The sequence below is a fragment of the Sebastes umbrosus genome, chromosome 4, assembly GCF_015220745.1.
Source record: "Sebastes umbrosus isolate fSebUmb1 chromosome 4, fSebUmb1.pri, whole genome shotgun sequence".
Lineage (NCBI taxonomy): Eukaryota > Metazoa > Chordata > Actinopteri > Perciformes > Sebastidae > Sebastes > Sebastes umbrosus.
This window is the reverse complement of record NC_051272.1, coordinates 9868307-9883088: the sequence shown is the minus strand read 5'-3', so window position 1 is coordinate 9883088 and position 14782 is coordinate 9868307. Positions and strand designations below refer to the sequence as shown.

The 14782-nt window shown below is 40.4% G+C and overlaps 1 protein-coding gene across 6 annotated transcripts in view; it reads right to left on the bottom strand.

Annotated features, from left to right (window-relative positions):
- Positions 1 to 14782, bottom strand: part of cadps2 (Ca++-dependent secretion activator 2) — a 206068-nt gene that overhangs the window by 20714 nt on the left and 170572 nt on the right. For 2 of the 6 annotated variants that reach the window (XM_037767073.1, XM_037767074.1), the window contains 6 exons: positions 13426 to 13581; positions 12900 to 13047; positions 9911 to 9925; positions 6092 to 6166; positions 5110 to 5193; positions 4886 to 4918 (listed from right to left, as the gene is read on the bottom strand). In XM_037767073.1, the coding sequence (XP_037623001.1) occupies positions 4886 to 4918; positions 5110 to 5193; positions 6092 to 6166; positions 9911 to 9925; positions 12900 to 13047; positions 13426 to 13581 (511 nt within the window). The remainder of the gene's footprint in view (positions 1 to 4885; positions 4919 to 5109; positions 5194 to 6091; positions 6167 to 9910; positions 9926 to 12899; positions 13048 to 13425; positions 13582 to 14782) is intronic. The other 4 variants (XM_037767076.1, XM_037767077.1, XM_037767075.1 and 1 more) reach the window with 3 other exon arrangements.

The window sequence follows — 14782 nt, the reverse complement described above, 5'->3', positions numbered from 1 at the left end:
GTGAGTCAGTGTGAGAAACACACACTGAAGGACTCCAACCGTCTACACTATCAGTCATATTACAATACGTCACTATAAGTGAAGGTCCTGGACGTCAAACAGGCCAACTGGGACTTTTAAGAGGCCACTGCTCAATTCAAGGACACGATAAACAACTGCACACCTGTACACCAGGTGAGAGCTTTGAATTATCATTACATTTCTCAGAGAAATTACATTAGATGCAATAGATAAACACTATAACTAAAGTAATTTTTAATCACACTAAAGAAATGAGACATTTTAGGAAAATATAAAATCATATATATAAACCTCTTTGTTTCAACAGGGCTCAACTGTGTCACTGACATATTTTATCAGTATACAAAGGGACTGTGCAGGCGCGTGCTTCAGTGAACTGAAGTCTTAACAATCCTTAAGATCTTTGCACACCAAGTCCACATTTTTTGTATGCGTTTTGTAAATCCGTCATCCGATAAAAAACGTTACAAGCAGAAGTCTTGTCAAAAATTTGCAATACGAGACCAGACTGAATTAATTACGTGGGTGTAATGGATAGCGCTAGTCCCAAACGCACAGTGGGCAAAAATTCCATAATAACCTTTCAGCATATTGTAATTCAAGTGTTCTGAGAGAAAACTAGACTTCTGCACCTCCTCATGTCTCTGTTTTCAGGCTTTAAAAAATCTAGCCCTTAATGGAAGACTTAAGCCAATCACAGGTCATTTCAGAGAGAGAGAGCGTTCCTATTGGCTGTGCTCCGGCTGGTGGGCGGTGCTTGGTATTTCCTCAACTGTTCTCAACATGGCTGCCGGGTCACAGACTTTCTCATTTTACAGCGAAACAGTACACTACAAGATGATTCTGAAAACATTTGAGGAGAGAAATAAGCATTACAGTAACAGAATATTGATTCAAATTTGATCAGCGCTGCCTAGTTTGACCGTTGATAGCTGCTCAGAGACGGCAGGCTCCAGATCTGCTCTAATTGTTTGTTTTCCTCCGGTCTGTGAAATCTTGCAGATGCCGTTAGGAGCACCGGAGGACACAGAGGCATATGATTTTTTTCAGATTACCTGTCTCATGCACTACTGTCAGGATATAGTGATGGTTTTATAAAAATAACTTTTTTTAATCATATTTGCTCCATTTCTACCCCCTGCTGCTTTAAACTAGCTACTGTTAGCTAGCTCCTGATATTAATCCACAGCGTCTCCATTTGCTTGCGAGACACGCGAGCTTAGACTTTAATGAGGACGCGAGCCACTGCAATGATGGGAGTGAAACCTGGGTTATGCTTTCTGCACAGTCGTACCGACATGAGCTGACGCGGAATCGTGACGAGGGATTTTTTATACTCAGTGAGGGTTTCTCCTCGTGACCAACCGATACGCTCCAAAAATCTGGCATTGAAATATCACGTTTCCGCCCATCCACGTAGTTAGATAATGTCAGGTGTGCAAGGACATGTGAAACCTGCCGCATGGGACTCCCGCGAAGGGACTTGTATGATGGTGTGACACTCGCAACCCTCGCCAAGGTTAAGATACGGTATAGTCCCCTTTAGGAGCGTCTGTATCAACTAATCGATTAATAGATTAGTTGTCAACTGTTAAATTAATCGCCAACTATTTTAATAATCGATTAATCAGTGTGAGTATTTTTTTAATTCCAGCTTCTTAAATGTGAGTATTTTCTGGTTTCTTTACTCCTCTGTGACAGTAAACTGAATAACTTTGAGTTGTGGACAAAACAAGACATTTGAGGACGTCATCTTGGGCTTTGGGAAACACTGATAGATTAATCGACTGATTGATTTTACTGACCAAACAACTTATCGATTAGAAAATAATCGACAGATTAATCAACAATGAAAAAAATCACAAGTTGCAGCCTCAGTTTCAACCCCCCCGACCTGATGTCTTAATTAGGGTCTACAAATTAGGTCAGACTCCCCCAATCCAATTAGCTAACTCACGAAACTATTGCTAATTGACTAAAGCTGATCAAATCTAAAATGATGATGAATAATGAGGAGCCTGCAGCATCATTCTGGTCTTGCTTGATACAACTGGAGGGAGGTGACGGGACATTTAGAACCCGTCTACACGTATACAGATATTTTTAGAAACTGATATTTCCCTCTACGTTTCGGCCTCTAGTCCACATGCAAACACACTTTTGGGTCACAAAAAACGGATATTTTTGAAAACGCCTTATAAGTTGCAGATTTTTAAAAACTCTTGTTACGCTGTATCGCTGTGTGAATGTGTAAAACAGAGCGTTTGGGAACGATGAAGTCCTCTCCTCCTGTAAATATTACGGCCAGCATCGTTATTGCGTTCGAGTGTGGACGGAGATATTTTGTAAAATGAAGGGACGAGTGGAAATTTTTTTTTTTTTAAACGGAAGGGAAAATATCTGTTTTTAAAAATATCTGTATACATGTAGAAAAGGCCTTAATGTTTTAAGGGCGTCATTATTGCCGTGACGCGCTCAGGATCATAAAATGCACCTTACAGTTTATTGAAAGGTAAAGTTCAAGTAAAAGTTGAGTATACTTTCATAGTCAGGTAAAGAAAACACCAGTTCATGCTTTTATATCCATTGAAGAAGGAAGAAAGAAAGACAGAAAAGCTTGCCCTGGTAGAATAAACTCTCTAAAAGTTCAAACTGAAACGTGTCAAAGTTCCTAAAAGGTTCCTCATGTTGAATGTTTATTGGAAAAGTAAAAGTTGTCAGATAAATGTAATAAAAAAAAGTGTTTCCCTCTGAAATATAGAGAAAGAAAAGTCTCCAAAATGTAAACACTCGAGAGTGAAAGCTTCATGTCTTCGTGACAAGGTGTGTGGGGGGGGGTGGAGCTCTGAGGCCCCGCCCCCCCCTGCTCGTCTTCCCACCTGGAGAAGAGGCTTACCTGAGTCAGGTTCCCTCCACACAAAAGACCAAAAAGGCCAAGGTAGCGGTTACATTATAATTTCAGGGGGGGAGGAAGTCTGGACGGGAACCAGAGAGCATGATGGGATAGGTGAGAGGTACCGCGGCGGGGCAGAGGATTAAGGAGGTCAGGTAAGATTGTTGTGCTGCTCTTTATCTCAGCTGTTCAATGACTCATTGTGGGATGTTCCCACATCTGTGTTTCAGTCTGGTGCTTACCAAAAATACAAAACGCAGGAATCATTCTACAAGAAGTACTATGTCTGCATTTAATATACTTATTCTGTACTCTTAATTTAGTAATTTTGTCCATATGAATATATCATTATCTTGCATATATCGTTTTATCATTTTGTACATACTACAGTCTGTTTGGAGGATCTCAGAACTCTGATTAGCATTCATTTAGATGCTAATTAAAATACAAATAAGGGGACAGAACTACTTCTCCAAGGACTTCTACAATAGTTTTGTCATTTTAAATAACAAATAAAAGAAAATGGAAGGCCAACTTATGTATGCAGTAAACAAACAAACAATAACAGGAAAATATGTATATAATAGGACTGTCAAAGTTCATGCGATAATAACATGTTAACGCAAATTTGTTTTAACACCACTAATTTCTTGAACGCATTAACGTAATTGGCAATTTTTAGGTTGTAGCGGGCTTGGTTTTAAAGCTAGTGTGGAGATACTGGTATCATATGAAACTAGAAAACCTAAAGAATCCATTGTCATTAGAGTGGTATCAATCTTCTCATCTACTCTCGGTAATAAAGTAACATTTCCAAAAATGTTGAATTATTCCTTTTAGGTCACTGAAAGCTTGTGGTAACGTAAAAAAACAAAACAGAATTTTAGTTGCAGGTCTATGACGGGATGTGAAATCTGGCCTCGTGCATGAACGTCATGCACCGCCCTCACTTTCCTCCTCTGTACATGAAGGACACACTACTTCCTGCACTGCCACTGAACATTGGCACCAGATGGATGTAAACTGTGAGGTGCAGAATCGTTCAATATCGATGCAATTTCTCCAGATACCGAGAGTATCAATATCAACTTGTTTTGTCACATTCAATAGGAAATGTATTTTTATTATAGACGTCTAAAACATTTAATCTACAGCCAAACTACTCTGAGCAAGACAGGAAAAATAAATTCACTTTCCTTTTTTTATGTATTAATTTTCCTCCTCAGTGTTTCGTGCCGTTTGGATTGAAGCCTGAGAGGTTTGGAAAACTGATTTTAAATATCTTTAATCCCAGCGGACGCTTTTGAAAACTGCCAGAACTCATATGAAAGAGATGGAAAATGTAAAACGTGCAAAAACCCAAATCACAGAGGAATTGTACTTTGTTAATTTTGAGCCGTTAATCACTTTAGTAAGTGAGGGGTCACCTCCTCTTTGTGAGATCTAATTCTGGAGATTGAACCTCTCTCTCCTTCACACCTTGAACGCCGCCAAAACGTTAGCGCCTCATCACCTCCACACTTTAACTCCGGCATCGTACACGTCGCCACCGCCTCCTCCTCCCGCTCGCTCGCCACAGCCTCTGATCTCTGCCACATCGCCGTCGTTCATTAACCGCTCGACACCCGAACGCCGCCGCCCACAAAGCGACACTTCAGCAAAACACATCTCCAAGGACAAGAGTGCAATTAATTAGGCTTGTTGTGTGATCTTTGGCTCTGGAGCCGCAGATGGAATAAAAACCCTCTTTATCTTTCACACATGTTTAACACGGTACGATGACAAACTTACAAAAACTCAACAAGCACATGGCTGAGGCTGAATGCAAAGAGCGGCCGCTTTGCATTTCCAGGCAGCTTTATCTTCCACTCGACGCTTCGACTGTCTGAATGCGGATGGAAACACAAATATGGAAACCGACTGTGACGGACAGGATGAATAACAAAACAGCAGGCAGATCGACGGACTCACAGGGACTTCCACATATTTGGCAGCTGCTTTCACCTTTCAGGGGGGGAGGCAGGAGGAGGAGGGGAAGAAGAAGATGAAGAAGAAGAAGAAGAAGAAGAAGAAGAATGACACTGAAGTTCAGCTGGGAAGATCTGGTTTCCAGCAAATAACAGGTTGCCTCTGTGAGCGGTGAAAGAAACAGCTCTGCGCTCTCTGTTTCCAGGAACAAAAAGAAGGCTACTCACTGTGAAAGAGAGGATTGAAGAGAAGAATGTCCCTTCATCGTATCTCGAGAGCTTGGAGAGGACGCCGTCTAAAACAGCGGCAAACTGCAGACAGAGGGGAGACACACAATAACAATTCACTGCCTTAATGTTTCCGTCATTTGTAGTTTTTAGAAACTTCTCATCCTACACAAATGTAATTCGTCTTTAAATGAGTTTTATTTTTATTAAACAAAAAGTGTAAAAATGTGCAAGTGCAGTCAGAACATTTCAACTTGTTTCAAGCATTTTCTAAAATCAAGTTTTTATGAAACAAAAAACATATACCCACCATAGTTACGAGCAAGAGCAAATATATATATATATATGTATAATGTAATAAAAACTAAATCAAATCAAGAAACAAAACAAAAATTCGACGTAGTAAATAAAAGGTGAACAAATCTATCATGTCACTATCAAAGTAAAGCTTAACCACCCATTTAAAAATAAAATAATTAATGAAAAATAATAAAAAATGAAAATAAAAACAATTATTATAATAAAAAGGACAATAATTAATAAAAAGAAAAAAGACAAAAATAAAAATATATAAAAAGTAAATATAAGAAACAAAACAATTGAAAAAAGAAAAATCTGGGTAAAAAGTGTAAATCCGAAAAAAATAGACAAAATAATAAGTAAAAGAAAAAAAGAAAATGAACAATTCCAAAAAAACATAAATATATCAAAGTAAAAATAAGAAAAAAAAAAAAAAACATAAGAGGAGAAAAAGTGTAAATCTATCATAATTGCTAGCAAGTTTTAAGATATAAAAAAGGGAAATGTAATCCATAGAGTAAAATAAGGAGTAAATAAATAATAATAAAAAAACCTGTCATGGGTACTAATAAGAGTAAGAGTTGACCCCACTCCTCCTGTGCAGAAAAAAGAAAATCAAAAAATATAAAAGTGAGTGTAAACAGCCGCTGAGAGGATTTGATTGGATAATGAGACATTTTACCTTTGTGACGAGGGAGGAAATCATTTCTTTGAATGAATCGTCAATCAGAACATCGATTTTGGAGTGGTACTGTTGCTGCAGGGGTGGGGAGGTGGGGGATAAAAAAGCAATATTTCATTATTTTCAGGAAACTGACAGGACACAAAGGCTAAAAATGACTCTTCGCCTCCCTCAACAACAGTGTTGTCTGTGCTGTAAAAGACAGAAAGAAAATCCTACAACACTCGGTATGAACATCGAGTCCTCACACACTCACACACACCTCCCAACACGGCGAGGCATGAAAAACCTCACCATCCGTGTAACGCCGCTGAGTTAAGCAGCTAATAGGACCATTATGCGGCTGAATGACATTCCCGTCCGCGCTGGAAAAGCGAAGGAATCTGAAGGATACTTTTTGTGCATCTCCCTACAATTAGAGCAGCCTTGCATTTCTCTAAAGCACCGGTCCAGCTGCGAGGACCAAAGGCTCACACAAGATTCAATTAATCCGCCATTTCATGTCTCGTTTGGCCCCCCCTAAAACATATTCATGGCACCTTTTCCCTTGAAGGAAGGAGAGGAAAAAAAAGGCTGGGGCTGAGCGCTGAATGGCAGCAGCAGCAGGGGAGTTCATCTCTTGGCGACAATGCCCTTTCACTGGCCGTCTAAAGAACACCCAAATTAAAAATTTCAATCAACAAAGCGCACAGATCGCTGACAAATTGTGGGTCCTGGGAGGTCATCGCCGCCAGCCCTAATTTTGTTTTTTTTCCCTCCACAAGTCCGCAAAATGGCAGTTCTCTTTCAGCGCGCCGAATCTTTCTGGCAAATCTTGAGAGCTTTTCTTTTTTTCTCTCTTCTTACCTCAATTAACATTGCTGCTTTCGCCTTCTGTATTTCTACAAAGGCCGCCATAAAAAGCAGAGAGGAGGAGAAGAAATTGTTTGGTCTTTGCCATGTGCGCCGCAAAAAAACTGAAAAGAACAATTAGAGCTTTTAAAAACATTTATGTGGTCGTTGAGCTGCAGCCGCCGCTGCTACTTCAGCTCTGTGAGATGTTTTAGATTCTGAACCGGGTCACATTTTCAACACGACCTCCCCCCGACACTATTCAAATGACCTCGGCAACAAAAAGACAGCAGAATGATTTGCATTTTCATTGATTGCAGCTGATCACCCCAGTTTAACAGAGGTCTGTAAAAGCAGAATTCATTAATCCAGCAGAGGAGTTTTTCGTCAAATGCAGATTCTTCACAGGCGGTCTGCTCGCTTGCCAGTTGAACTCCCCACGTCTGCAGGCGGTAAAAATCTGGAAACTGTTTTCCCCAAAAAACGAGAGGTAAAAGTGAAGAGTAGCAGCAGAATTTGTCGCTGAGATATCAGAAACGGCCGAATGCTTTTCTGCAGATCGACGCACTATAAGACTCATGGCAGAAAAAGTGACCACACCAAAGGTCTGAATCAGGTTCAGACTGGCGTCTTCAAGACCCTTCAGACTGCTGGTCAGGGGTCAGAGGTCAGGAGGCCTCATTCACAACACCTACTGGCAAGTGAACATGAACGTGCACCAACTGAACCATTCATGGAAAATCAAGAGTGTCTTCTGATGTTTAAAGACCACAGAGAAAGAATCACAGTGAGGGCAAACCTCATATATTTTTAAACCAACCCAGTTGCCGGAATAAAATGTTTGCATTGTACATTTCTGCAAACTGCGGATACGTTGAATCTCCAAAAATATGTTTCATATCAACAGTTCTAGATATGTGTATCTATCGTTCGTGGTACTTTTCCATCAATCCTTCCATTTTCTTCCGCTTATCCGGGGTTGGGTCGCGGGGGCAGCAGGCTTAGCGGGGAATTCCAGACGTCCCTCTCCCCAGCAACGTTTTCCAGCTCTTCCTGGGGGACCCCGAAACGTTCCAAGGCAAGACCAGATATACAGTTCATAATCTCTCCAGTTCTGGGTCTACCACGGATCCTCTTACCGGTTGGACGTGTCCAGAAAACCTCCACAGGGAGGCGTCCAGGATGCTGATCACATGCCCCAACCACCTCAGCTGGTCCCTTTAGACGCGAAGGAGCAGCGGCTCTACTCCGAGCTCCCTCTGGATATCTGAGCTCCTCACCCTATCTCTAAGGCTGAGCCCACCCAACCTACGAAGGAAGGCCATTTCGGCCGCTTGTATCCGCGATCTCATTCTTTCAGTCACTACCCAAAGCTTATGATCATAGGTGAGGGTTGGAACGAAGATAGACTGGTAAATCGGGCCCATCGCCTTCCGGCTCAATGCCTTCACCACAACGGTCCTGTACAGCGCCCGCATAACTGCTGACCGCTTCACACTCGGCTGCAAACCGCCCCAGTGCATGCTGAATGTCACGGTTGGGTGAAGTCAACAGAACCACATCATCTGCAAAGAGCAGAGACGCAATTCTGAGGTCCCCAAACCGGACACTCTCCTCCCCCCGGCTGTGCCTTGAGATCCTGCCCATGAAAATCACAAATCACGTGGCACTTTTGCCATTTTGAAACCGCATTCTCAATTACATTTAGGCAACAAAACTATTTGGTTAAGTTTAGTAAAAGATCAGATTTGGGGTTAAAATAAGTACGTTAGTTTTGGTTTGACACGGGACACGGACAGCAGTCTCCTGGGTGAAAGTTCATCAAAAACAAACGGAATCCGGGAAAAAAGAGGCAAGAGTTTGAGTTGGGGGTGGATCTTGAATAACGGATGAATCATCGACCATTAACTTATATAATTTCTACTGTTGCAAGGAATGATGGCCTTTAAGAAATAATCTAAATCAAATTAAACACCAACGTCCCGTAACTTGTAGTTTGCAATGTGTGTGGCTGACTAAATCTTAATCTGTGTGGATTTGATGTCAGATGGATCAGTGAATGGTACCGGTACATGCAGTGTTGGCTACTGGTCGACTACTAATGGCTACTGGAGATGTTATCACTGATATTAGATGTCATGACTATAGTCCTATAGGGCTGTCAAAGTTAACATGATAATAGCGCGTTAACGCAAATTTGTTTTAACGACACTACTTTAGCACATTAACGCAACAAGCAATATTTAGGTTGTAGCGGGCTGTTTTAAAGCTAATGAGCGAGTGAAGATACTGGCATCATCTGAAACTAGAAAACCTCAAGAAACCATTGGTACCATACTAGCATGTCGAGAAGGAGGCTAAATAATGCTCCAAACTTGTGCTAAATTTTGACGTGGAAAAACTGGCATGGCCATTTTCAAAGGGGTCCCTTGACCTCTGACCTCAAGATATGTGAATGAAAATGGGATTTATGGGTACCCACAAGTCTTCCCTTTACAGACATGCCCACTTTATGATAATCACATGCAGTTTGGGTCAAGTCATAGTCAAGCCAGCACACTGACACACTGACAGCTGTTGTTGCCTGTTGGGCTGCAGTTTGTCATGTTATGATTTGAGCATATTTTTTGTGCTAAATGCAGTACCTGTGAGGGTTTCTGGACAATATTTGTCATTATTTTGCGTTGTTGATTGATTTCCAATAATAAATATAGACATTCATTTGCATAAAGCAGCACATTTGTCCACTCCCATGTTGATAGGAGTATTAAATATTTGACAAATCTCCCTTTAAGGTACATTTTGAACAGATAATAAATGTGTGATTAATTTGCGATTAATTCGATTACCTACGGACAATCATGCCACTAATCACGATTAAATATTTTCATCAATTGACAGCCCTAATTCTTTTTTCTTTGGGTGGAGCTTGTGTGGAGAAGTGTGACAGGAAAAAAAAAAAGGCTGAGAGGCGATGGAAGGACTTACCCATTGTTTGTCATTCTGGGATTCAAACAATGACGTGCAGGACACATGGACATGAGGGACAGGGGAGGACATGAGACAAGGAAAAGAGGGCAAACACAGTCAGCCAGTCAATTTTTAAAACACACCAGGGACATAAAAAACATTTCCTCAATAAGAAAGATTCACATTTCCATCATAGTTTTGACCTTGAATCAAACGCTTAACCTAAAAAATCATGTTGTCCAAAAACAGACACACATTTTATTTTGACACTGAACAAGAAAGAGTAATTGTCGAGAATTGGTAACACAACTCTGAGTTTTAAAATCACACATGATAACGTTATTCACTTTCTGTGAGTCCAAATGTATCTCCTATTGTCGGCTGTAAAAATCCAAAAACGAGCAGAAAGCAGACGAGTTGTAAAAGCTTTTCTACTTTTGAAAACTCCTGGGAACATGTATTCATCAAGGTTATTCATATGGAGTTTTTTTGGGTCTGAGAGAAGTTCAGCCTGACAAACTGAATGAAACATTTAGTGCAACAATGTCACACAGAGGTTTGTTGTGTTTGGAAACTCAAAGACTTCATGGAATCAGTTTGTCCCTCTCAAGTGGACAACTGCTCCATTTGTTGATGTCTCAATTCAAAATGTTAAATCTTCTCTCGTGACATTTGGTTCCTCTACGATCACTATCTTTGTTGGGGAATATAAATATCTGATCTCTGTATGTTCGGAGCGCTGTAACCTTTGATTTCTGACGTTTGTTTATCTCCTTGTAATGCCAATGCACCTAAAGGTGATGGTCTTCGATCCGCGATGGTCCGACCGTTCACGGTCCGGTGCACGCAGCCATACGCAGAACACGGGGTATGTAGATTTATGCATGTGATACGGAAACAAAGTCAACAAGCACAAGTTCTACCCGGAAACTTTTAGCTGTACCCCGTTAGCAGAATGTTTGGTGGCCCTGAGATCTCAACACGCTGCACATAGACAAAACACAAGCAAATCAAGAAACATCTTCACCGACTTGACGACAAACAAAAACATAAATTTGACGACACGTGTGCAGCATTTTGAAAAAGCGCTGAAGGAACCTCACAACACAACAGAAACTGTTTCCAGGGGACAGTACAAAGTGATACACATGGCTGGGTCATGCTTGTTGTTGTCATGGTTTGAGGCTTATTAAGTTATTGAAGTCGGCAATCCGTCAATGGTGTTGGAAAATCACCTAAAATGTAAGTTGTGTTTTCTTATTTTAACATTGGGATCCCATGATTTACTGCGGATTACAGATCTGCTGTTAACTATAGCGTTAGCCTGCAAGCCCGCCAATTCAATATATTTTTTAGCGCCATAGGCAAAGTTATCTAACTAGTATTAATAGGGCTGTCAAAGTTAACACGATAATAATGCATTAACGCAAATTTGTTTTAACGGCACTAATTTCTTTAATGCATTAACGCAACTTGTGTTTTTAGGTTGTAGCGGGCTCAGGTTTTAAAGCTAGAGTGAAGATACTGGTATCATATGAAAGTACAAACAAGGTTAAATAATGCTCGCAAACTTACGCAAAATTTGGCGAGAAAAAAAAGGCATTTACCGCTGACCTCAAGATATGTGAATGAAAATGGGTTCTCTGGGTACCCACGAGTCTCCCTCTTTACAGACATGCCCACTTTATGATAATCACACGCCATGTTATGATTTGAGCATATTTTTTATGCTAAATGCAGTACCTGTGAGGGTTTCTGGAAAATATCTGTCATTGTTTTGTGTTGTTAATTGATTTCCCTTAATAAATATATACATACATTTGCATAAAGCAGCATATTTGCCCACTCCCATGTTGATAAGAATATTAAATACAAACAAATCTCCCTTTAAACTACATTTTTAACAAATAAAAAATTAGTGATTTGCAATTAATTGCAATTAACTATGAACAATCGTGCGATTAATCACAATTAAATATTAGTATCTAATTGAAACACTCCTCCTAATGCACAAGTTTAATTTTATATTCCATTTATTTTGGTATTATGAATTTCATAGCATAAGTGATGCTTTTCAGTTTTAAAGCCTATTATGTGAAACATGCCGATGTAACACTATAGACTCTATGTGGAGGCTGTTTGCGTGTATAGAGCTGGTATACATAGTGTCCTTCTACAGGTATTCAGTGAGTGTCAGCAGGAATAAATGGACAGTTGATGTTTTTTAGCGGCGGCGGCTGGAGAAGAGAGGAAGCTGAAGGTCAAGAGAGCAGCGAGCTTAGCTCTCTGTCAAGACTATCTGCGGCCAAAGGGTTTCGCTCAGCAACGCCAAGGCTGCCGCCTCACACAGGCTTCACGGCCATCCATTTAACAGCTCATGTCGAGCGTTTGGCCGTTTCAAGTGAACACAAATACACCTGAACTGTCTGCCTGTGCTGCATGTTTGGAGGGAAGCAGTCACGTTTTAGTGGCTGATCTGACAGTTTGACTCGACCTGTTCGGTGCAAGGCTGAAAATAAAAGATGACTGAGGGTTTTTAGAAGCTGACACACTTTCACTCAGTGAGAAATGAGTCTCTGATGGTGAGCTGTGAGAAAACAAACCATCCATCCGTCTTAAGTGATTTAGTCTGATATTCAGCCAAGACTCAATTTTCTACAAACAATAAAAACATTCTGCCAACGTGGAGATGATTTCTCTGGTTCCAGTTTCTCCTCTTGTTTCAGATTATTTCTCGGGATGAGTTCTAGTGTTTTGAAACTAGACAGGATAATGCCAGGATCAGGATCAGTGCCTGGACACACCAGCATTTATGATTTCAGACCGAGATTTTAATAATATATTCTTATAAATAGTAAATACATCACACATCCTACACTAGATTTGTTTTAAGAAAAGATTTTTGGATTAAATAAAGTTTCCATAAAAGGAAGGAGATTTTCTGCAGTGACAGGTCGTTCAGAGCTGGAAATGCTTGTGTGTATCAGTCATGTGACCGTTATCTTACCTCCTGGCCGGTGTCCAGCACGCAGAGTTTGGAGCACTGCTTCTTGGCGTCCATCAGCACATTGAACATGGTGCAGACCGACAGCGCCACCCGGAAGTCCGTTGACTTACTCGCTCTCTGCATTTTGGCATCAAATGCAGATTTTGTTCTGTAGGGCAAAACACAAAAAGGTTTTTTTAGGATTTTTGCTCAAAAATGGCTGAAATTTTATGTATTTTCTGTAAAACTGTGACACATTTTTGTGGACATTTTTGTTAAATTACAAAAAGAAATTCCACAGAAATACAATTATTTGAGTATCGAGAACTCATAGACCATCATGAGAAGCTTCACAAAAGCAGGTTAGTTTTCAGTGTTTGTTGAGCTTTGAGGTTTTTAGGTTAGAAATTTGTCTTTGCAGATTTGCAATATATCTTCATAGCATAATAAGAAAAAAGGGTTTCCCATTGATAAATGTGTAGTACAAAAATAAATATGATGTGAACCCAGAGGTCCTGATCCAGCTGTGGCCACATCTCAGTCTGACCTCTTGACGCAGGCCTCCATCATGTCGCTGGCCATCAGTTTGAGTCTCTGCTCCAGATGTTTGGCGAACTCGGGCTCCGGCCAATGGAGGTCTAGCACGAACATCTGCAGTGCATCCAACTTCCAGAAGAGATCCTCCGAGGTGGCCGAGCCGTTACTGGGGGGAGGATGGAGAGGGTTATTAAACGAAATATCACAAACAACAACAACACACTTTTACATGAAGCTGTTGTGTTTTCCTTCACGACTGACGGATCTTCTATGATGCTCATTTGTTCCTCCAAACTCTTTAACTTATCATCATCCGTCAGTTTTTAGGTTCCTTCTTTCCAGGTGTAGTAGAGTGATGTAGATTATAAACCGTGCATTGGAGATGACTGTAAATGTAAAGCTGATTAACTTCTTTTCCTACCTGTCCTTAAGTGTCATTATTACATTTTCAGTTGCTATAATGTGGTGTATTTTCAAACAGAATTCAGAAAGTTGCAAACGATGGTGGCTTGCAGTAAATAGTTGATGGGCAGCCCCAGAAAGTGTGGTCCTGGTCAGAGTTTGAGCCACTATGCAGGCAGACATTGTTTACAGTTTCAGTACATTTCTATGAATAATCAACTTGCAGAGCCTCAAAACTTGTGGCAGAGAAATGAATCCATCACAGACAACAACGTTTTTGATTTCTAAATCATATGATCTTTGGATAATAAAACAGCTGCAGGAGCAGGGACCATTTTAGCGTTCAAGAACAATCCAACACCTGATGCTTCGCAGAAAAGAAACCTCTGTAAATGCTTTATTCTTCTATATCGGTCTGAAATTTTCAACTAATTTCCTTGAAACTTTCGTGGAATCTATATTTACTATTATTACGAAATTGATGATGCATAAAGTTAAGTTTTACCAAAAAACGTTAATGTAAAAAACAACCAAATTCGCTTTATCATTTTCATAATTTGGGTCAACAACGTTTTCAGCAGCTGAATATCAAATCTAAGATATCAAGCTGTGATTTAACGCACAAGTTTTGAATTATGATGAATTATTACACTGCAACAAATTGATTTCCAAAGAAGAAAATAAATCTAAGAACTAAAAATGAAAGGCTGAATATTCCTGGATTTGTACTTTATGTGCACAAACATGGTTCGATCCTCTCTTCACTGGTATTTTGTGTAACTACTGTCGACAAGAAAGCATCATGAGTGCTCAGTATCTTGTAGACTCGTAGCAGACGAGTGTATCGAGGTTCTTCAACAGGTTTTGGTGGTTTTGGTGCAGATCTGTGTGGTTTCAGTCAGTAAACACATCACCAGGCTGAAACACAGACAGATGGACGTCTCCCCGCCTTCTCCCCTGCGCAC